The sequence below is a fragment of the Zingiber officinale genome, chromosome 4A (assembly GCF_018446385.1).
Source record: "Zingiber officinale cultivar Zhangliang chromosome 4A, Zo_v1.1, whole genome shotgun sequence".
Taxonomy (NCBI): domain Eukaryota; kingdom Viridiplantae; phylum Streptophyta; class Magnoliopsida; order Zingiberales; family Zingiberaceae; genus Zingiber; species Zingiber officinale.
Genome location: NC_055992.1, coordinates 32,398,377 through 32,422,835, shown reverse-complemented (window position 1 = coordinate 32,422,835; position 24,459 = coordinate 32,398,377). Strand labels below are relative to the sequence as shown.

The window sequence follows — 24,459 nt, the reverse complement described above, 5'->3', positions numbered from 1 at the left end:
GAAAATATCTCCCAACTCTTTTCTTGTCTTCACATACCTATCAAGATTAATCCTTGCTGATTTTTTTCATGGACAAAATAACAATCAATTTTAATATGTTTAGTTCGCTCATAAAATACGGGATTAGAAGCAATATGAGAGCCGCGTGGTTATCATACCACAATTTGGTTGGTACTAGAGTTTTAAGATCTACTTTAGTTCAAAAGCTGATATATCCAAATTATTTTGCCATACCTTTATATTTTGAGTTTGCACTTGAACGCGAGACAACATTCTACTTCTTACTTTTCCATGAAACTAGATTCTCTGGACAAAGACACAATCACCACATGTGGATCTTCGATCATCCTTGGATCTTCCCCAATTAACATCTGAAAAACACTCAACCTTAATATGACCATATTTGCTATATAAGTTACCTCATCCAAATGCTCCTTTCAAATAGAAAAAATTTGTTCTACAGCTGCCTAATGATTAACTATTCCTTTCTTACTTCATGTTACCTCAACTTCTGAGAAGTATTTTAAAATCCCTAACCAAATGCTTTGTATGAAATTGATTGTGAAGAAAGGATTTAAGAGACAACATTTTGCAATATCATTCCTAATGACAATATCATCCACATAAATGACCAATAAGATGATGCCCACTGCAGACTTTTGTAGAACACAGCAGACTTACATTTCTCAATCACTTGACTAAATTTGACAAATCTTTGTAGTAAACCATATAAGGATTTATGAAAATGACAGACTTTTCCAAACTCCTCCTAGCAACAAATCTTGGCGGTTGCTCCATATAGACTTCCTCTTGAAGATCACCATGGAAAAAAATATTTTTAATATCTAATTGATGTAAGGGCCAATTATGAGGGGCCACTATGGAAATAAATAATCGGATGGAATGAAATTTAGCGACAGGATAAAATGTATTGGAATAATCCACTCCATAATTTTTGGCATAGTCTTTTGCAACAAGGCAGACTTTTAGTCAAGCAATAGACCCATCACGATCAACTTTAATTGCAAACACTCATTTGCATCCAATTGCCTTCTTTTGTGTAGGTAATTTGACTAGGGTCCAAGAACCATTATCATCCAGAGCATTCATTTCTTTGATCATAGCATTATGCCAACCTAGATGAAATCGAGTTCGAGAGATGCAATAAAGGATCAAGAAGATGTTGATAAGTGATTATAAGATATAAAAGAAGACACTGGATAAGTGCATTGATGCTTAGCTTTGTGAAGAGTAATTGATAGATCATTGACAAAGAAGCTAGTGTAGGAAATGGGTTAGGAGGTATATGTTGCCGAGAATAAACTTGTTGTATGGGAAGCTTAACAAGAATAAATTTAGTAGGATAAAAAATAGAGAATGTAACAATATAAAATAATAAATCATCATCCTTCCCCTAGCTAGGACGATTGGTAGAGGGAAATAAAGGTGTGGTTTCAAGAAAAGTAACATTAATGGACACCAAATACTTGCTAACATTAGGATAGTATCATCTATATCCTTTTTGAACCTGAGAATACCCAAGAAAAACACATTTTAGAGATTTTGGATCAAGTTTTGTGATCTGAGGATGAATATCCTAAATGATCCTGTCCGAACCGCCGAACCAAAGGACGCTGGGCACGTGGCGCACTTCTAGTCGATGGTGTAGGCTTCCGTTGGGTTGCACGAATCTCCGGCGAACCTGTACAGAAGTCGGGCCGGGAAGGGGTTCCCGGCGGCGACCCTCCGACGCTCAAGTCAGGTAAGCGAACAGCAAAAGGTAGCTCCAAAAATCCAAGAGCGCGTACCTCCGGCGAAGGAAGAGGCTCTTTATATAGAGCGGTGAAAGAACTAATGCACGTCCACCGAGGCGCATACGTGTCCGCAGCCCCATACCCCTGTATGACTGCCGAGAGCTTACCCGACACCATACCGCCATGTCACCATGTTCATGGGACAACGAACACCTTGTTGTCGACTTAGAGTACGGCCCAGCCATGACTTGATACCGTCGAAGATGTTCTATCCTTCACCCACCGCCTACGGACGTCCGTCCGCCGACCGGCTGAATAGCGTCGTCCGGATGGCCCAATTTCCTACAACGGGCGGCGCCCATTATGTCCCGCCTCTTAGCCCTTCCGCTTACCATTTACTACTTCATCGAGCGCCGAACCCGAATTGCCACGACGTCTTTCACTACGAGACGTAACGAGCAGCCGATCGGCCGTCCTTTCATCACGTCCGGTCCGGCTCACACTTCGACGGACCACTGTCCTCGACCCCACGGCCTCGACCCTTGTTAGGGGTCCCTGCCTACCACCGATCACGCCTCCCCGAGTCTAGTCGAAGGAGGCGAAGTCCGACCGACCGGATCGCGATCCGACCGAGCAATGATTGCCGCACGCCGCCAGATATCTTGTCCACGCCTTGGTTCTCTTGAACTGCGCTCTACGCCTCTCTTACTACCCATCACGCACAAGGCACTAAGGGAGCTCATTAACGTGCCAATATCCTGGCCGACACGCGGCGATCGTGGCGTTACGTCAGACGCGGTGGCGCCACCGATGATGCCGGCTCAAATGAACTGACGATGGCCTCGTTATCAACGACTGATCGGACGGTGGAGGTTGCTCCGGGCGGCGATATAAAGCCCACGACTTCGCTTCCGCCAGATTGTTGGTTCCTCCTCCTCCCGCCTCCCGCCTGCTTTTTCTCCCATGACTCGCCTCAACTTTTCGCAACCCAGTGCCCCGTCGATCATCTTTCTTGTCAGAAGACCCTCTTTCTCATTCCCAACGCTTTCTCGTTAATCGCTTCTTCATTCGGTTTCTCCATTCCTTGCTCAACCTTCCCCTTCGTCCGCATTCTGTCTTCGATCATGACTAGTACTGCAGCCAACCCGGTGCTCCGGTCTATGGTACTCACCACGGAAAGTCGTTGACAAGGAGGACGCCAAGGCCCTCGCCTGACTTCACGACATTCCTTCCGACCACCAAAAAGTATTAGCCACACCACCGACGGCCTCACGAATCACCGATCCAAGACAGCTTTTTTTTTCCGAGACCACCTCGCCTGACCACGCTTCCCACCCCATGAATTTTTCCTGCAAGTCTGCAATTACTTCCGCATTCCGCTCGGCGGTAGTTCCCAACTCTATTAGGCAGCGAGCGGAGTAATAGTTTTGTTCAAACTGAACGGCATCCCCTTAGATCCAAAAATCTTCCACTACTTTTACTATCCCAAGCAGCCGAGTGGGGAACTTTTGTTTTCAATCTAGGATAGGTTTCGTTCTCTTCGATGGCATTCCAAGCTCCAACAAACATTGGAAGGAGCACTTTTTCTATATACGCTTCCGAGCGCCAACTTTTCGCATTGCGGCAGACGGCGACGGCAGCAAATGAGTCGCAAATTTAGAGGCGACGCCCTACCTTCACGCAATTAACGGCTGGTCGGTCAACGCTATCATATCGATCTGCTCCTTTCGGGAGTAATGCACATATTTGGCTTGTCCTCTACTACACCGATCTGCCTGCAGATGAGTAAGTTCCCTTATCTTCCCGTTTGTTTTGTTCTAACCGATTTATTTTTGCTTCTGAAGTCATGTGGCGCGCCAAGGCGACCGAGAAGCTCAAAGCCGCTCAGATCGAGGCGGTGACGAACAAAGAGGTCGCCGAGGGACTTGGTGATCCGACCCCAAGTGAGGGCCCCTGAAGCCGCAGCCGCCACTGCCTCCCTCGAGGAGGCATCGGGCCACTGAACCTCCCACCCAAGCCGAGGTGGAGGGCCGCTCTACCGACGATGTTCCGCTAGTCACTGAAGCGCCGCCGCCCGACACCCGCCTCTCCACTTGATGAGCCACAACCCGAGCGGGCGCGGATGCTCCGTCCGGGACGATTTCCTCGAGAATACTCCGACCCCACACGGCTCTCCGAGGGCGCCCGAGGTGCCGCCATCCAGCCTTCTAGAACTCGCTCAGACGCGTCACGACCTTCCTCCTCATCCACCGAAGGCCGATGCCTCTCGGAGCGAGCCGAGCGGCTCAATTTAATTAAGACCGCTCGCCCCCTCGAGAAATATACGGTCGCATCGACGGCCAGGGTCCCCGAGCGCAGATCACCTGACGGGCCACCGCAAAGCTTGAGGACGCCGCACGCATAAAAGGGACGACCTGTGGCAGCTACGACAAGAACCTCCAACACGCCATCGGGTACGCTTCTTCTTTATTCGTGTAGTCAATCAAGTTTTAACTTATTCACCTGCACGTAGAATCGGTAGAGTGATTGCCATTAGCAATCGGGCCGAATGAGGACGAATCGAGAAAACTTAAAGTCACGGGACAACCAACAATCGACGGCCGCCTGTCACCGAAGCCGAGCGGAAAGGGCTTCCGATCCGCGAGCAAGGTCGTTCGCTGAGGCACGATCAAGCAACGAGATAAGGAGATCAAGACGGCGACCACCCTAAGCTCCAGCCATCGAGGATACGGACCGACGAAAGTGGAGATCCGAGGCCGGAGCAACGATCAAGGATCCGGATGCTCTGCTACCGAGAAGAGAGCCGCCTACCGATCTCCAAAGATTGACGGAGACTAAGGATCTCCAAGCCGCCACGACGAGGCCCACGCCGCTACCAAAGAATATCAAGAGGGGAGTCGCCCGCTCGACGGCGAGGAAGGCGATCTCCGTCGGAAGATTTCGAGAGAAGTTCACCGACAAGATATCCTCACTTTCAAGAAGCGATCAAGGCGGGGGTTACCCAAGACCAAGGGCCACCGCCCACCGAAATGGGCTATCCCGAGGACCTCGCGATCGTGATGGACGCCATCCCCTCATTTTCGACTTCGACGCGATAAGCGTTTTCCTGTATGAACTTTTTGTATTCCACTGCTCGACCCAACTTTTCGTTCACCCAAAGGTATAATAGATAATCCTTTCTGCTCCTTCAACTTCTGTTTCGCTCTTCTCTTTGAAGTGTTCTTTAAAACTCTTCCGCACCACGCCGACATCACGCCTACCGCATGTCGATTGTTTTAATGTCTTTATCACGCGATCGAGCACCGCTTCTGCTCTAAAGAAACCGCCGCTCGCTTACACGCTAATATCTTTTAACTCTACGACCAACTTTTGCTCGCGCTTACCCCCAAAGGGGTTTACCGACACATTGATAAACGAGCCACCAGACAGCTGGTCTCGACGAATGTGATGTCGCTGATCGATCACGTGAACGCCATCCGCCGGATGTTTATAGACGCCGCCGGCTCCTCGATATTTAACGCCGAGCTCGACGGTCTTCAAGGTTAACTTTGACGCTGCCGATCGGCGACTCCATTGACCATCCTTTGCTGCATTACAAGGACACGGGCGACTAACATATACAAAAATGATTTACATTCGTGCACCTTTCACCCCGCCGATAAGGTCGGAGATTATTCGACTCCACGGCCGATCTAGTGCCGCCTTCATCCTCTAATAATACGCCCGATCGGAGCTTCAATAACCTCAAGGCCCGCCTGTGAGCTTCTAACTTATCGACATCCGACCGGCCGACTTTCTTCCAGACAAGATCGCCGACTGGATGATCCGGGGATTACACGGCGTTGTAATTTTGCTTCATCCACGCCAGATACCATCACCGAACGGACGCCTGCTCGCCTCGTCGACCAAATCCACCCATGCTCCTCCGCTCGCCATCATCATAACTCGAATCCGGATGGACTCGACGCCGACTTCAACCGAATAACCGCCTCGCCACCATACACCAAATGGAATGGTGCGACGCCTGTCCTTCCTTCGAGTCGTCCGATGGCCCACAAGACGCCCAAGACTTCATCCGCCAACTTCCTCCCGAACGGTCGAGCCGAGCGCATCAAGAATTTCCCGATCGCTACTTCGGCCGACTTCGCTTGGGATACGCCACGACGCGAAGTGTTGCTCGATACCGTAGCTCTTCGACCAATCCTCCAAAGACCTTCCCGTGAATCACGTCCGTTTCGGAAATCGGCCGAGGGACGCCAACCGAAACGATGTGTTGCCATACGAACTTTTCGACCATTTGTTCGGTGATCCGGCTGGCTACTTCCACCCACTGGAAAAATAATCTACCGCCACTAGTAGAAATTTCCGTTCGGTCGCCATAGAAATGGACCAACGATATCCATTCCCATCGGGTCGAACGGACACGACCGTAGATGCTTTCATTTCCTCCGCGGCCGGTGGTTAAGTATGGTACTCGCACGAAGGCACGCCGACACGGTCCGAGCGGCCCGCTATAAAGTCACAAAAGTACCCGCCAGAGGATCTTCGACCAACGATCGTCCGCCGGATGCCCTCCGCACGATCCTCATGTACTTCTTGAGGATGGGCGAAGTCCTCCGAACTCACGATTTTAACAACGCGCGAGAAGGCCTTTCAGAAGTCGATCGCCGATGAAAGCGAACCATGCTTTTCCTTAATAGCCGAGCTCATACTCATTGATGATGTGGCGCCCGAGCGAGGAACTCACGATGGGTGTTCTCCCGCTTGAATCATGAGGCCCGCCATCCACGATACGTGCCACCAACAATACTTTTCAATCACCGAACGGCGATCGGCAGTATCGAGCTCATGAGTTGGCTAACTGCCGGTCCGCTGATTTTCGCTCGATATCTTCCGAACAATAACTTCTAAAATCAGCTTTGAGCTTTCAAGGCTTCACAGAGCTTGAGTCGAGCATTACACTTTCAAGGTACTAGAGAGTCCGAGCGCCAACCGAGAACCAACGAGCGTTACCCGCCTGGCCCTACACGGGCAACTCAAGCCACCATGAGGGCCTCATATTCGCCTCATCGTTGTAGCTTTATAATCTAGCCGACTGATAAGTGCATCTTTTCTTCAGGGGAGAGCAACAATATTCCAATCCCGCTCGAGCCGAGTGGACGACCCATCCACATATTCTCCACATAGCTTCCCCCGGCCAGACCTCAACCACGAATCGCCAAGGATCGCGCTGATCGCCGAGCGGGCCGGTATCGATATCAACCACTCAACTCCGCGTCCATTCACGAGCCGTCCGGATGCCTCCGATTTAGTAGGACACGCCGAGCCGGGCTATTAGTTTTAACAATGATCGACGCCAGAAGTATGCGACATGCCGAGCGGCCGTAACTGTGAGCGAAAGCCGCTTCTCAAGCCCAAGATAGCGAGATTCAAAGATCTTTAAATGCGACTAAGGAAATATATGTGCTCTTCTCGCCGACCACTAAAGTCGAGCCGATCAAGTGCTCGTCAAGACAAGACATATAAGTGGCTCACCCAATGCTTGCTAATATCGAGAGAGTTCAGAATGCCTTCAAATCTTCGAACGCCTTGCATTCTTCGTCCCAAGAAAATTTCAGTAGCTACAGAAGATCTTAAAAAGGAAGACCCGGTCGGTTTTGGAGATGAACTCGACAGAGGTGATCCGACCGGCCAAACGCACTTCCCTTTATATTTCTTGAGGCGGCATATCTCAGAACTTTCACCTTGTTGATTTGCTTGATTCCCCGCTCATTACATGCACCCGTAAAGCCTCCTTTTCCTCGACAGTACTCGGGATTTAGCTTGACTATATTTCACATGCTCGAAGGTTTCCTCCATGTTCAAGAGATCGCCGGACGGACTTAATGAGAATGTCGTCTACATAAACTTCTAGATTCACCGATCGCTCTCCAATACTTTATTCATCATGATATGGCCCCGCATTCTTTCAATCGAACGGCATGACATTATAGCAATAAGTGCCGCTTCGTCACGGCTAACCTTTTCGATCTTCACGCGAGCAGACTGGTGATACCGTAGCGCCGAGCACAGATTAATTCATGCACTTACCAGAGTCCACCAAATGATCTATCCCAAGAGGATAAAAATCTTTCGCAAGCTTGTTGAGATCCCGAAAATCAACGACACTTCCACTTGTTGCTCGGTTGAGACTAACACTACGTTAGCCAGCCACTGGGAACCGCGCGTATACGGCCGGCTTTCAAAAGCTTTTCCACCTCTGCCGGATGATGGCATTCGCCGCACCAAATCCTTTTCTTTGTTTCATCGCCGAGCCCCGCCGACACGTAACTCAGGCGCGCTACGCCGCAAATTCGCAACTCACGCGTGTCACCGACGAAGACATCATGATTTCTTCGAGGCATTGATCAGCTCCTCTTTCGCTTTTCTTCCGATCGGACGCAATAAAAGTCGTGGCATCCGATCGGGTCAGGTGAATTCCTCCTTTTCTTCATAAATCAAAGAGGGTGGCTTTTCGGTGATGGCGGCCTTCCGCACGGCTCTTACTTCCGCTTGACTATCTCGATGTAACATCGCCGAGCCGCTAACCGATCTCCTGCATTCTCCCGGCTTCTCCACCGAACTTGATCTTCGATGGAAGGTCGAGACGACCGCTCGAATTCCGAGCAGCCGTCCCAAAATGACATTATAGGAAGAGGAGAGTCGACTACCACGGTTTGTTGTTCTTGTCCTCCGAGCGCTCTTCTCCCAATGAGGTGGCTGACGGATCCGTCGACCACCGAACTTCGCACAGGAACCCATAGTGGAGTTGTCATAGGTAGTCTGCTCGATCAATTGCAATCGATCGAACGCCTTCGAATATGATGTTGATCGAGCTCCCCGTGTCAACAAATACACGGTGAATAGTGTAATCGCTATTACCGCCACGAGCGTGAGCATCGCACGGGTACTTCAACTCCTTCAAGTCCCGGCCCGAACTAATTTCGGTCCTTCCGCCATTCTTGGCTACACCACCATACGAACTGAGTCGCCGGACGCCTTTTCTAGCTGGTTGAGTCTCCTCCGGCCGCCCGCCAAGAATAACGCTGATCTCGAGAAGTATTGCTTTATTTTCCTCTTCCGAGCGGATGGTCGAGACCGCTCTCCGACGCCGCGATTCTCCTTCCTCGGGAACGGCCGACGGAGTCCGTTGTCGGGCCTATCACCGCTCCGACGGCCACGAGTTCTCCGCTGTCGCCGATCGAGGGAGACCGTCGTCCCATTCCGGCATAGGACGAGCCACGAAGGAAGACTTGACAATCCTCAGGTTGTGCGTATCCGTCCGGTGGAAGGAGCAAAACATCGAGGTCCATTTTTCGCTGGGCGGCTACCTCTTGCACTTGGATCCGCACGAGGATCGACATTTCGCCCTGGTCCTCCGGGCGGTCATGAGCGGCGGTTGTTTCCGGGAGGAGGCCGTCGAGTTTCTTTTTCCTAGCCAGGCTCTTCTACGTTGATGTATTCGTCGCCTGTAACATGTGATCATAGTCTCGGGCCTTGACGAGCGATCGGAAGAAATCCCCATCCACCGTGCCTTGTGTGAAGGCATTCATCATGGTTTCCGAGGTGGCTGGAATGTCCATCGCCACTGGTCAACTCATGGATGTAAGCTCGCGATTCACGGCTTCTTGACGGCGAATAGCTCACCGCTTTTCGTAGCCGATCGCTTGCAAAATGGTGAAGGAAGGCCGTTCGAAAATCTTCAAGTTCGTGATGGATCCGTCCCGGCAATCTCCAAACCACCGTTGAGTCGATCCCGAGAGAGTGGTAAGAAAACCCAGACTTTACTCCATCCGTATCAATGGAGAGTAGCCGTGGTTATCGAACTTATCCGATGATCATCCGGCTCGGTTGTCCCATCAGACTCGCCGATCGTCGGAGGCGCCAGAGTGCTTGGGCAGGGTCTCGTGAATAGCCTCAAAATCGGTGATCGATCCGCCGAAATGCGCCTGCTCGGGCTTTCCCTTCGTCATCTCGCCAGCACTTCCTCCGAGGAAGATCCCCATCCCCATGGTACGACTTGGGTGCGGAATAGGCTCGATGAAATGCAACTGGTCGGTGGTGCTTCCGCCGACCACCGACGCCGATGTTGCTGCCGCTACCGCCTACCGTGGCTTTTGTTTTGCCCACGAGTCGGGCGGCCCTTATCTCGATCGAGCGTCAAGTTCCTCGCTCGAGAGCGCCACCAAGTGTTGTCGCCCACCCTCGCCCATGGCCGCCGATCGGATGCAGGAGCGCCCACGGATGGCGCCAATCGATCCGTCCAACCGCCAACCAAAGGACGCCAGCACGTGGGCGCACTCCTAGTCGATGGTGTAGGCTTCCTGGTCGCACGAATCTCCGCTGAACTCAGCAGAGTCGGGCCGGGAAGGGTTCCCGCGCACCTTCAACGCCAAGCCGTGTAAAACAGCAAAAGGTGGCTCCAAAAATCCAAGAGCGTTCGGCGAAGGAAGAGGCTCTTTATATAGAGTGGTGAAAGAACTAATGACGCCCACCGAGGCGATACGTGTCCGCACCGTATACCCTCGTATGATTGTCGAGAGCTTACCGACACCATCACATACTCACCATGTCTTCATGGGACAACGTAACACCTTGTTGTCGACAGTAGTACGGCCCAGCCATAGGACTTGACTACCGCCGAAGATGTTCCTATCCTTCACCCACCGCCCGGCCGGGACGTCCGTCCGGCCGACCGGCGTGAATAGCGTCGTCCGGATGACCCTAATTTCCCGCGCCAGCCGGGCGGCGCGCCCATTATGTCCTGCCCTCTCTTAGCCCTTCCGCTCGGCCATTTACTACTTCATTGAGCGTCAGAACCCCGACCCCTGTCACGACGTCTTTCACTATGAGACGTGTACGAGCAGGCCGATCGGCCTGTCCTTTTGTCATACGTCCGGTCGGCTCACACTTCTTCGACGGACCACTTGGTCCTCTGACCCCCATGTGGCCTTGACCCCTTGTTAGGGGGTCCCGGGCTCTTACCACCGGATCACTAAACATAGCAAGTACAACCAAATGCCCTAGGTTCCATCGGAAACAATAACTTATTTAGACAGAGAATGTGATCAGGAGTCTTACAATGAAGAACAAACAATGACGTATGATTAATTAGAAAGCAAGTTGTGGAAACTACATCAACCCCATACTGCATTTGAATTAATAAAGCTCTTGCAATTTCAAGAAGTCTATTCTTTCTTTTAACGACCTCATTTTGAGATAGTGTGTCTAGGTTTGATAGAGAATGCCATGTTGAGTCATGGAAGTTTGAAAAGATTCAGATAAATATTCCTTAGCATTATTACTTTGCAATATTTGTACAAGAACATTAAATAAGTTTTATTTTCAACAAAAAAGGAAGAGAAATGAAAGAATAACTCAGAATGATTTTTTTCATCAAATATAACCCTGTCATATGAGAATATTTATCAACAAAAATAACAAAATACTTAAACTTAGTTTAAGACATAATTGGACAAGACCTCCAAACATATGAACGAACTAATTTAAGAGGAGCACAGGCTCATTTATTGACTCTTGGACTTGAACTAAGATGATAGTGTTTAGTGTGTTGTAAATGGCGGTAGGTCGTTGAATTTTTTTACTATTTTTATACATAATTAAATAATATATTAACTAAAGGATAAAAAATTAAATAAAAGATAAAATTTTTTAAAAAAATTACTATAAAATATATTAACTAAAAAACAAAGTTAATCTAAATATTTTTTTAAAAAATAAATATTAATAATATTTTAAATATAAATATTAAATTAATAAGATGATTTTAAATTATCCCAATCATGATTAAAATTATTAATCCAAAGTTTTGATTAAATCCTAAGATAAAAAAAACCTATTGTATTCAGCGATCGACTTCAGTGTTTTGGCGTCAGACGTGTCATCGGACGCAACGCCTATGGACGCGTCGCCTAAGCCCGACGACAAGTCTCGATCCGTTGTCTGGTCTGGCGACGAGTTCGGACCCGTTGCGCGTGCCTGAACTCGTTGCTTGAGCCCAATGACGTGTTCGGACGTGTCACTTGAGTCCGAATTGGAAACGCTTTACCGCCGCCTAAATACAAGGCAGTGCGGTTGAGGTCCGCCTCCCGCCTAGGCAGTTCCTAGGAGGCCGCCCCAACCGCCATTTAGAACACTGGTATTTAGTAAACTGACACAACTCAATCTAATGAGGATAGACTATAAAATTGAGGACAAGACGACTGCGGTAAGTTTAAGATAAAATGTGATGGAATTGAAGGAGTTGAAGTAATTGTGTCAGGCCCAAAAGCCATAAGAGGTTGACCCTAAAGTAATAGTAGAAGTAAAAGCATGCGACTGAAAAGTAGAGAATAAATTAGAATTACTAGTCATATAATTTGTGACATAAGAATTCATGACTCATTTTTTTTAGTTTGAGGAAACAAGACATGTATTTGGTTTAGTTGACTCAACAATGACACTAACTAGTGTTGATGAAGATTTTAATGATTCTTAGCACTGAGAGAATTTGACATATTTATCAATAGAGATCATGATAGATTGCTTAGGAGTATTATTAAAGATGCAATGTGGGTCAACTGTGTTGTCTTATTCTGCAAATTCCTTCATATGTCCTGGCTTATGACAATAGTGACAAACAAGTCCTCTTGATTCCTATCCTTGAGTACCAGGATTCCTAAGGGCACTATTTGGTTGAACATGTGTAGAGTGGAAATCTCAGAACTAGAGAGAATATGAGATTTAGTAGTCTTAAACTCAGAAGGAAGGCCAACTAAAAAACTCATTACAACCATCTCTCCCACTGAGCTTGTTGCATTTCACATTATGACTGAATGGTAATAACATGTTAAATTCTTCATAAGTTTTTAAAAATCCATGAAATAGGTTATAAGGGACCTATCTTGTTTTTTTGCACGATACAAGGCTTTTGCACACCTCATAAATATGGGAAATATTCTCCTCTCCAGTTTATAAGAAATCTAGATATTCTGTTAGCTCTTTAACAAATTTACAGTGACTGATTAGACCAATCACGTCACTGTCAATGGAGTTTCCTATTTGTAAAAATATCTGATCATCCTCTTTCAACCATATTTTTTTTTGACTCATCTGTAGGTGGATCTTTAGTCATATGATTATCCATATCAAGGTTCTAAAATTCACTAGGTGCTAGTCGGGTGCAGTCTAGCGCCTAGCGCCTAGGCTGCTTAGGCGGGGACTAGGTGCCACTAGGTGGATTCCACGATATCAACATAAATTCATAATAAATCACATTCTATAACTCTAACACAATAACATCAAATTTAAAATGAGTATAAAATTACACTACTAATAAAATATCACAAATTTATTCTACTTCTCCATAATTTTCAATAACTTGTTCTTCATCAGATACAAACTCAATATTATTATTATGATCCTCTTCTTCTTCGGATGCAAAAACATCCTAGCGAAGTTCTCTCACTCTAGAGCTTCTTCGGGATTGTTTGATAAAATGACATTTCTAAAGGATAATACTTTGGTCAACCTTTAAGTCAATCGCATCCAAGTCGCTAGGAAAGATCAGACAACAAATTTTTCTTCAAATTGATTTCTCCGGCCTTTTAACTCTCTGATTTCTCATAAATGTCGACTTCCTCATTCGCTCTAATTTTTCCGGCTCTGGTTACTCAGTACGATGAAGATGAAGTTTGGTACTAACTGCTAGGGCAAGCCAACAAATCGATTTCCTTGTTGGACTAAAATTTAGGGCTTATAAAAAAAAGTTACATTTTAGTTTTTTTTTTTTAATTGGGCTTTAAATTTAAAACCTCAAACTAAAAAAAATCATGAAAATCGACAATTCGATCAATTAGTTAGCGCCTAGGGCCGCTTAATCCCTCATAGGCGCCAAGGCCGTCTAGGCTGGCTGATTAGCATGTTTTCGGTGCGGTCGGTTGGCGCCTAACACGGTAACACCTAGGCGGCACTTAGGCGGCCGCCTAGGTCGATTTTTAAAACACTGATCCATATCAATGCTATGTGAATAAAGGCGAATTGTCTTACTCCAGTTAAGATAATTAGAGCCATTTAGTTTATGTTCCATGATTTTTGAAAACACAAAGGCAACATCAGAAGATACAAATGCATGCTTCTTAGTCTTATCACCAAAGAGCAGCAAAAAAAAAAAACAAGAAAACAGTGAACTAAAGCTGAAATACCAAAGAAACTCTAAACCTATTGCACAAAAAAAAGTCCCATACTTGATTAGGTGCTGGTATGCAGATATGTTGTATGGAGCAGGATTAATAGAATAGTGGCTCAGAGATTCTGATGACGGGAATCTGAGCGATGACAACCGTCCCTCCTGGGCAAGTGGTGACTAATAGTAAAAAAGAGCTGTATTGATCCATAATGGAAGAGGAGGCTAGGGCTTGGAATGACAGCTAGGGGTTGGATGACGGCTAGAGTTTGGAGACATGACTAGGGTTTGCTAAGAAATTTTGGAAGAATTAAAATAGGTTATATATATATATATATATATATTCAAATTCCTACAATCAAGATATATCCTTATATTTTCTTTTTCTATTTATATAATCTGTCACAGACTCCAAACAAGTGAATGGGAATTAGAATTAGCAAGCTACGTTTTGCCTTATGGGAAAACATTATTATAATTTTGAGAATTATGCTTAGAGCTATAAATGAGATGAGCCAAGCTTGGTTGTGTTGACTTGTATATTCGAAAAAAAAATGAGCTCAAGACAAATTTAGTATCACCTGAGCTTAGTATTTTGCGCACGACATTGTATATCAAAAATCTTACCAGGCTCAAATTGTGCTTGAGCCTTTACTGAGCTCAATAAGAGACTAGAATTTCTTTGTAAGTTATTTCAAACTTTATCAAACAAATGAAATTTATATTATTTATTTTTTAAAAATATTTTGGAATTGGGAAGTTTGTCAAGTATCAAAAAAAAAAAAAAATCATCGAGTCATAAATACAAACATTTATTTTGTTCTTTATATGTTCGAAAAAAATATCAAACTCAGATCATCAATGAACCTTAGATAAGTTTGTAAATAAGTATGTTTATGAAGCTCACAAGTTTTGTTCATGGACATTAACAAGCATAACTCTCTAATATTTAAACCTGATTTTTTTAGTGTTGTCTAGCTTAAAGATATGTTCAAGTTTTTATTTATTTTATATTTCTTCAAATTGAACAAGCTTAAATGTGCACTTAATGAGCTTGTTCACAAACATTATATTAATTTATGTCCCTAACAATGTCAAGTCTTCTTTACTCTAAAACAGAATGGTTACATGTCCAGCGACAGAGATGGTAGATTCATCAAGGGTTTTGTACTTTGAGCAGGTCAGTTTAATTTTCTTCCATGTTCTACAACCTATTTTCCTTATGTTTTTTTATTCTCTTTTTCCATGTCATTTATTTTTCAAACTCAAATTAGTGTTTTTCCCTTAAATTTCTTTTCACAGGCATTTTGGAGGACTCCTCAGAAACCTTTTCGACAAGTATGACACTGGTTCTTAAAAATCATATACTATGTTCTTAAGTGCCTAATTTATAACTAGTTTATGGACATCTCTGCTTTGTTGGTTAAATAATTGTTGGACTTTGATTTGATTACGTATCTTCTTGTCAATTGCCATTTGGAAAAGGTATTAATTTGAAGTGGTGAGAATAACCACATCTGGCATTAAGATTCCACCTGGGCTTAGTTGCTGAATGGTAATTTCCCATGCAAGTAAAATAATTTAGTTGATATTGCTCATGACCTAACTGAAAAAAAACTAATTTGAACGTATAATTTTTCCAACATAATCCTAGATTCTAAGTTGTAGAAAAATCAAAGGTTGAAGTCTAGAAGTAACGTGACATTTCATCAAATATAAACATTTTGAAAGAGATTGCATTTGCTATTTAAACATATGGATTGAAATAAATCCAAATTGAAGACAAAAAAGTGTATGAGTACAGCTTGTATTTGTTTGCATAGAGAAATATGTAAGAGAACTTCTACAGGAAAAGTGAAAACTAAATCTTTGTTTGGAAACATGCTATCTAGGAATACAAACTTCAATAAATGAATGCAGAGTGTGTAGTCAACCATTTGATTCTCATTCTGTTCGGAAGAATGGAAATCTAAGTTATTCCTTGAATATGTGGTTATCATGTTTTTCAGAAAGATCCTACTTATCCACAAATGTAAATAATTACAACAAGTATTTGAAGTGGTTTTATTCATGCAAGACAACTTTCTACATTAGCATGAGACACTAATAAGATAAAATAAGGGAAAGAAAAGGGTGGTAAGTGTAGGATTGAAAGAAGGCTATTTTTTTTTTTTTTTTGGGGGGGGGGGGGGGGACCTTAAAGAAAAACTTAGATAAAAAGATAAGTTATTTAGCAAAATTAAACAATAGACTATAAGGAAAATGCACAAAAGTAGAAAAGGCAATGCTAGCTTGGTTTTTTATGTGGTTCGACAACCCTTTCGCTCCTACTTCATGGTATATAACCTTTCGGCAAGCCACTCCAAGAATTCCACTAACTTTCTCCTTCTCCAACACCTTCCGGAGGTGAAGAAACCTTTTACAAGTCTTTTTTACAAAAGAGCAAAAAATTGAATGGAAGGGAGGGCTCGAGAGTAGAGATTATGGTAGAGTAGATTTGCTATATAAGTTGAATTATTTTGTAGCTAACATATCCTATATTTATAGGCCTCTCCCAAGCTTCCAAGAAATCTCTATAAACATCTATTTTGTTCAGCATTAATTGACTAACCTCAATGTTGATTAATGTTGAACAATATACATAAAGGAAAATGCACAAAAGTAGAAAAGGAAAGGCAATGCTAGCTTGGTTTTTTACATGGTTCGGCAACCCTTACGCTCCTACTCCATGGTCTATATGTTACATTTGAGAGTGTGCTAAGACAATCACTTTAGATATTTATTATTTAATTGATAAATAAATTTATTATTTGGGTGTACATTCTCTATGTATATGATTTGATCTTAAACTCAACTAATGAAGTCCACAATATAATATATAACATAAGAGAAATTGTGATTAGATCACAATTAGTGAGTATTTCATCATGTGTAATTATGCACGTATTGAAATATTCTCTCATCAATGAATTGATGAGTGATATCAAGAAATCACAAGTGCATGATTCTATCGTCAAGTAATAAAATATCGATTATTGTTAACTAAGCACTAGTTGATTTCGCACATGAGTTATCTAGACAATCGAAAGTTGGTTCATGAGCGCTTGAGAAAGAGAGATTGAGAGAAGAGAGAGCAGAGAGAGAGTGTGAGCGTAAGTGAGCCAGGGTGAGGTTGAGTTTGGGGGTGAGAGATTTTAGGTTTTTAGTTTCATTATGATGTTAGTTAATGACCCTATGCATTGTTTATCTACCAACTCCATGCTTACATTCTTGTAGGGCTTCTAACTAAAGGCCGGTACAACCTCGCGAAGATCACGCCAGAGAGTTTATTCCAAATTCCAACGCCATTAGTAAATAAGTAACTCTAGAAAGTCTAGTTAAAGGGTTACCCTAAGGCCCCCGGTCATATAATCGCTAGAGTTATCTAATGTATTTCCTAACAGTAGATTAATGATATTTAGTAGAAGAGGTAATCTAGAAAGTTTGGTTCAAGGGTTGCCCTTTGTCACTAAGGCCCAGTTATACAATCACTAGATTACGCAAATCACTTCTTAACATTAATATTAATATGGGGAAATCTCTCAAATTCTAATTAGTTTCCCTGGTAGGGAATTGCCCTCCGTTTCAAAGGGATACTGTCTCAGGGGTAATTTTCGACCTTCAAAAATCTCCTGCGTGGCAGTCAAGTCCCGCACTTGACTCTTAGCCTACCAACGAATGCACCACAAAGGCACAAAGAAATCCCAAGGCAAAGCCACAAGAAAGCCACAACAAGCAACACCAAAGATTACAGGAAAACTCCCAACCTTTATTAGCCTCAATAAAGGAATACAAGTGGAACAATATAGAATCACTTACAAATCGCTCCTGATCTGCCCACACAAATCCCTCATGATTTGCTTACAATTCTTCACAATCTGCCTTCATAAATTCCCCACGAATTTGCTCACAATGTGCACCCTTTGCACTATGCACTCATGCACTCCTTGCACCACTCTTGGCACCCTCTTGCCAATGACCCACCTTGCTTATTTATCATGCATAAGCGGCGGTTACAAAGGAGGTTACATGGTGGTTGCACCAACCACTTGTGCCACATGGATAAAACTAACTCAACTTTCAAAATTGTCTTGTCCACATGTCTTGGCTGTATTGGCACCATGCCAAGTGGTAGCCTGCACCCCTTGTGCTTTGCTCCATCATCATGCATGACTTGGGCTTGGACAATCCCCCACCGCTGCTCCATTGCTCGACATATTTTGCATGCCAGGCTCGATGGATTGCCAAGTCCGCCTCCTGCATAGACTTGGGCTTGGACATCCCCGCGTTGTCGCTCCGCTGGCTGTTTGGCATGTCTTGCGCACATGTCATGCCCGCTTCTTTGCCGAGTCTTTGCCTTTTGCAAGACTTGGGCTTGGACAGCCCCGCGTCGCCCAAATGCTTTGCTGCTTCGCATGTCGCCACCCCACGCACATTCTTAATAGGCTGGATCAAAGGAGCAACGAGCCAATCCTCGTGCCCAGCCGTGCCACCAAGTTAGGGGGCTAACAGATACCGTAGAGAGTAAGGATACCCTTTGTTCCGTTCATACAATCGAAAGTACCTCCTCTACACGGGGAACAAAACTCTACATCTACACGAGTTGACCTCACACATATTTCGTCAAACACATACAAGACAACACACGTAGAACATGTCAATAAATCTATCATAGCACAAGAAAATATCCAAATACATAGTTCATACATCACATCATAACTACTTCCTACTCCTAGAATTAGGAGATCTACTCCACTGCGAAGGATTTACAACCCAAAGATATAATATAAAGCATTATTACAAAAATCAAACATGAGTTAGAGAAGAAGAAATGCTTATCTAGGGGATTGTCGGTGTCTTGGGATGTTTCCTTGCTCCAGAGGTGGACGGATCAGGTGGTTTGGCAAAGATCTAGGATTGCCCCAAAAGGGGAGAATCCTTCTCTAAGGAGAGGGATGAAGCCTCCAGCCGAAGATCCCTTTCCAAGTGTGGAGAGCTCCTTTATATAGGCTGGAAAATGGTTGTTCGCTCAAATCTCGTGGCCACGGTTCGTGGCACGGGCCACGACCGGCCATGTCGTGGCGGTCGAGCCTGCCATGGCCCGTGGCGTTGGCCATGGACAAGGCGCAACAGCCGAAGCTGCCACAGGTGGCCACGGGCACGTCGTGGCAGGAAGACAAAGCCTGCCACGGGCTGTGGCGCTGGCTATGATCGTCCGTGGCCGAGTAGGACATCTTTGCCTTATTCTTTTTGCTCTTCGTTTCGTTCAAATCTTTGCTCCTATCATCCAAAATAAACGAGAGCAGCAGGAGTAATAAAACATGAAAATGAAGCATATAATCAAGTTATCTCCAATCATTCATGCAAAAGTGGGTCGAATGTAGTGCGAAAACACGATAAAAACCCTATATACTTCACACTTATCAATGAGACTGGAAATCATCGATTTTGTAAGACTAGCATATGTTATGTTCCTTGGTTTATCCAAGAAATCGGTCCTCACTAACTAGAAACATTGAGATGTTGAGAGTTAACATATGGATGTTGGTTAAGGGTAACTAGTTCGTTGGACGTGACTTTCCTTAGACTTGAGGTATTCAAGTCATCTTGGTAATAGAGATTTATACTTTGACATCTTGGCAATCATTTCCTAGGAGGTGCAACTATGTAAGTCTGGGATGATTAAGTAGAAGTTAATATGTTCGAAGGCGTTTAAATAACCCCTAAAGGATTCACCATTCCTTTTATAAGGAGACATATACCCTATGATATCTTCTTAGGATTATTACTCGTAAGTCTTATTGGACAAAACATGTCAAGAGGATGATCTTCTTCGACACGTGCTTGAGTAATTTGAATCCACGGGACAAAGAACTATTACTTAGACTAAGTGTGACGTAGTCAGCCTAGTGGGGACTGACACTTGGACCATGTCCTGAATCGAGTGGGTATAAAATGAGTGAAAGGAACCAATACACTAATAACTGTACTGCTGATGATGTCATGATTTATGTCATGTAGATAGTTTCTTTGCATGTAATTGATGAGATCAAAATAAAAAAAATCCCTTGTGAAAATATTAAAGCTTACACCTTCCATTAATATAGTAAGAACTAGAGTTTAATTCTATGTTTGGGCCGTTGGACTCTCTCCAAGCCTAACTTGAAATTAGACATGTTCAGACAATTGAGATATGATCTTCTGATTAATGAGTGAGCTTTAACTTGAAGTATTAATTTGTTGTGCTCACTTCAAGGTTAATGTAGAAAGAGGTGATGTTGGGTGATATGCATATGATGCATATATGTTAGTTAACAATCCGATGTTTATGCAAATATCAATGATTGATAGTATAATGCGATAGTTATGTATATGTGATATATAATTGGTATATTTGATACTTACCACTAGAACTAATAATCACTTGTTGGACTCACTCCAAGGTTATTTTTATCTATAGTGGATATCAACCCACATAAAGAAAACCTATTATTTTTCAAATTCAAAGTCCTTACTTTGAATTTGATAAGCAAGTGGGACCCCTTTTATGCATGTGAATTGTTTTCATTACATAATTAATTCATCTCTCTTATGTACTCAATTTTGTATTTTAAAATTAATAGAATAAGCATGCATTCTTTGAATTTGCGGTTGATTTTGGAACAAATAAACTGACAATGCTGGACTTCTTAGATTGGTTTCGAAACTTGAGAATTGTTTTCAAGGTTGAGAAGAAGGCTAAGGAAGAATAACCAGCTCCAAAGAGCCCATGGTATCACTGATAAAATGGGACATTAGATAAGAAACTGTAAGGTTTATCTTGAGTCCGTCAAGAAGAAGAGGACTTTCGATGTCCTACCTCAAGAAGGTATCTTGGTTATTGAATGTTACACTATTTCTTCAAACATTTGGGTATTGGATACTGGTGTGCCCCACATATATGTAATGATGTACAGGGACTAAGGAGTAGTAGAAGACTAGACAAGCGAAAAACAAATTTGTGAATTGGCAATGAGGTAAAAGTTGCAACTATAATCATAGGAACTTATTTGTTGAAACTCCCTAATGGACTAGTTTTAGAATTAGATAATTGTTACTATGTTTTTTTTTAATAAAGAATATTATTTCTATTTCTTGCTTAAATAGAAAAGATTTTTATTTAACTTTTAGTAACAATTATTGTTACATAACTTCAAATGATGTTCTTTATGTGTCTGGAACATTATACAATAGTATCTATGCGCTATATATATCCAACGACATTTTTAATATCAAAATGAGTAGCAAACGTGCTAAATGAGACAATCAATTAACTTCCTACGTATGATATTGTTGCCTTGGCCATATAAGCAAGAAATGCATGACCGAATTGCAAAAGGTTGACATTCTTGAATCTTTTGAATTGAATTCATTTGATACATGCACTTCATGCTTAAAAGGTAAGATGACTAAGTTACCGTTTAAGGGAAAGGGTGAACGAGAGAATGATGTATTGCCCTTGTACATATTGATGTATGTGGATCTATGTAAACTCATGTAAAAGGGGGTTATAGCTACTTCATTACCTCCATCGATGATCACTCTCAATTTGGATATGTGTATCTTATGAGATATAAGTCTGAGGCATTTGAAAAACTTAAAGAATATAGACATGAAGTAGAGAAACAACTAGGTAAAGTATCAAAACATTTCGATTATATCAAGGTGACGAATACTTAAGCTAAGAGTTTCAAAATTATCTTAGAGATAATGACTGTCTCAATGGACTCCGCCTTACACACAACAACACAATGGTGTGTTAAAAAGGCAAAATCGAACCTTGTTGGACATGGTTAGGTCGATGATGAATCATGTAAGTCTTTCCAAATCCTTTTGGGTCTATGCACTTGAGACAACTATTTACTTACTAAATAGGGTCCCGACTAAGACAATCTCTATTACTCCATATGAGATATGGACCAATAAGAAGCTACATTTGTCTTATTTGAAGAAATGAGATTGCCCTGTTTATGTGAAGAGGACTGTATCAGATAAGCTAGATGCTAAGTCTGATAAGTGTCTATTTATTAGTTACCCTAAAGAAACTAGGGGTTACTAATTTTATTATGGAACAAAAGTTGTTTATTTCAAGGCATGTTGTATTTCTTTTACAGAAAACAATGATAGTGAGGTTGAACTTAAAGCAGTTCAAGAGACTCCAGTAGACACAAAAGAGATGCTTAATCAGAAACCACAACCAATTACTCATAAGGATGTGATAATGGCTGTTGTTACACCACTTCTTCGTAGATCTAGTAAAATATGTCAAATTCTCGAGAAATATGGATTTCTCATAAGTGAATCGAAAAATGTGTTATTGAGGATGAGGAGCCTACTAGCTATGAATAAGTTCTGAAAAATTTAGAAATGGATACATGGTTATAAGCCATGAAATCGAAAATAAATTCGATGTATGAAAACAAAATTTGGAACTTGGTGGACCCACCCGAAGGTATAACACCTATTGGGTGTAAATGAGTTTTCAAGAAGAAAATCAACATGAATGATAATTTGATTACCTATAAAGCGAGATTGGTGGCGAAAGACTATCATCTCAAACATGGTATTGACTAATAATAAAACCTTCTCACCAATTGTTATGCTTAAATCCATTCGGATACTTTTGACCATAGAAGCTTATCGTGATTATGAGATATGACAAATGGATGTGAAAACAACTTTCCTTAACGAAAATCTGATCGAGGATTTATATATGATACATGCCGAGGGTTTCACATCTATTGACAAAAATAAAATATGCTAGTTTCAATGGTTCATTTATGGATTGAAGCAAGCATCTAAGAGTTTGAATATTCATTTTGATAAGGTAATCAAAGAGTTTGGATTCTGATAAACTCTGTGTGTACATGAAGATTAGTGGGAGTGCGGTTGTGATCCTAGTGTTATATGTTGATGACATATTGCTTAAAGGAAATGATGTGCCTGGTCTATAGTTAGTTAAATTTTGGTTGTTTAAAACATTCTCCATGAAAGATATGAGAGAAGCAATCTATATCTTTGGGATTAAGATTTATATAGATAGATCGAGAAGGTTGCTTGATCTTTCGTAGTCTAGATACATAGATCAAGTGTTAAAATAGTTTAGCATGGAAGAATCCAAAAAAGGTCTTCTTCTCATGAGATATGAGATTCACCTTTTAAAGTCTATGTGTCCGAGTAGACAAGACGAGAGGATGAGTATGAGTCAGATCCCATATGCATCAGTTATAGGATCGATTATATATGCTCTGTTATGTACTAGGTTTGATGTATCGTATGCTCTGAGTGTCACGAGCTGATATTAGTCAGATCTAGGTATGGATCATTGGGTTGCTGTCAAGGCAATCCTTAAGTACTTAAGAAGAACTAAGGATTTGTTCATGGTATATGGAGGAGATGATATGTTTATACGAGGGTATACTAATGCTAGTTTCTAGGTGGATAAGGATGACTCTAGGTTCCAGTTTAGATATATACTCACATTAAATGGAAGCACAATTAGTTAGAAAAATTCCAAATAGTAAATCATTGTTGATTCTGCCATTGAGGTGGAATACATTGCAGCTTCTAAAGCAACAAAGGAAGCGATTTAAATCAAGAAGTTCATCACTGAACTTAGAATGAATCCGAGCATTGTTGAAGCATTACCAGTAAAGTTTACTGTGACAACAATGGGGCAATTGCATAGGTCAAGGAACCTAGGTCTCATCAACGATCTAAACATATGCTTTGCCGATATCACTTGATCAGGGAAATTATAAGTATGAGAAAAATACAAATTGAGAAAATTTCCACTGAAAGAAATTTAGCGGATCCTTTTGACAACCTCTACCATAAAATAAGTTTGAGACACATTGAGTCCTTTGGGAATTAGGCTAAGTGGAATTATGTTATATTTGAGAGTGTTCTAAGACAATTGCTTTAGATATTGTATCATTTAAATGATAAATAAATTCATTATTTGAGTGTATATTCTCTATGTATATGATTTGATTTTAAACTCAACTAATGAAGTATACAATACATAACATGAGAGAAATTGTGATTAGATCAAAATAAGTATCTCATCATATGTAATTATGTACCTATTGAAATATTTTCTAGTTAATGAATTGATGAGACTGGACATTATCGATTCTGTAAGACTAGTATATATTATGTTTTTAGTTTATCCAAGCAGTCGGTCCTCACTCAAGTAGTTGGTCCTTGCTAGAAACATTAGGATGTTGAGAGTTAACATATGGATGCTAGTTAAGGGTAACTAGTTCAATGAATGCGATCTGCTATGAGACTTCATGTGGTTCCTTATATGTCGATGAAGATCTCATTGTAACTCGAGTGCAAGTTTCCTTAGCCTTGGCGTATTCAAGTCATCTTGGTTATGAAGGTCAATACTTTAACATC

At 42.6% G+C, this 24,459-nt stretch overlaps 1 protein-coding gene across 1 annotated transcript in view; it reads left to right on the top strand.

Annotated features, from left to right (window-relative positions):
• Positions 1-24,459, top strand: part of LOC121969786 (chromophore lyase CRL, chloroplastic-like) — a 56,925-nt gene that overhangs the window by 1,309 nt on the left and 31,157 nt on the right. Inside the window, exons 3-4 of the mRNA XM_042520032.1 lie at positions 15,097-15,157; positions 15,280-15,315. Of these exons, the coding sequence (XP_042375966.1) occupies positions 15,097-15,157; positions 15,280-15,315 (97 nt within the window). The remainder of the gene's footprint in view (positions 1-15,096; positions 15,158-15,279; positions 15,316-24,459) is intronic.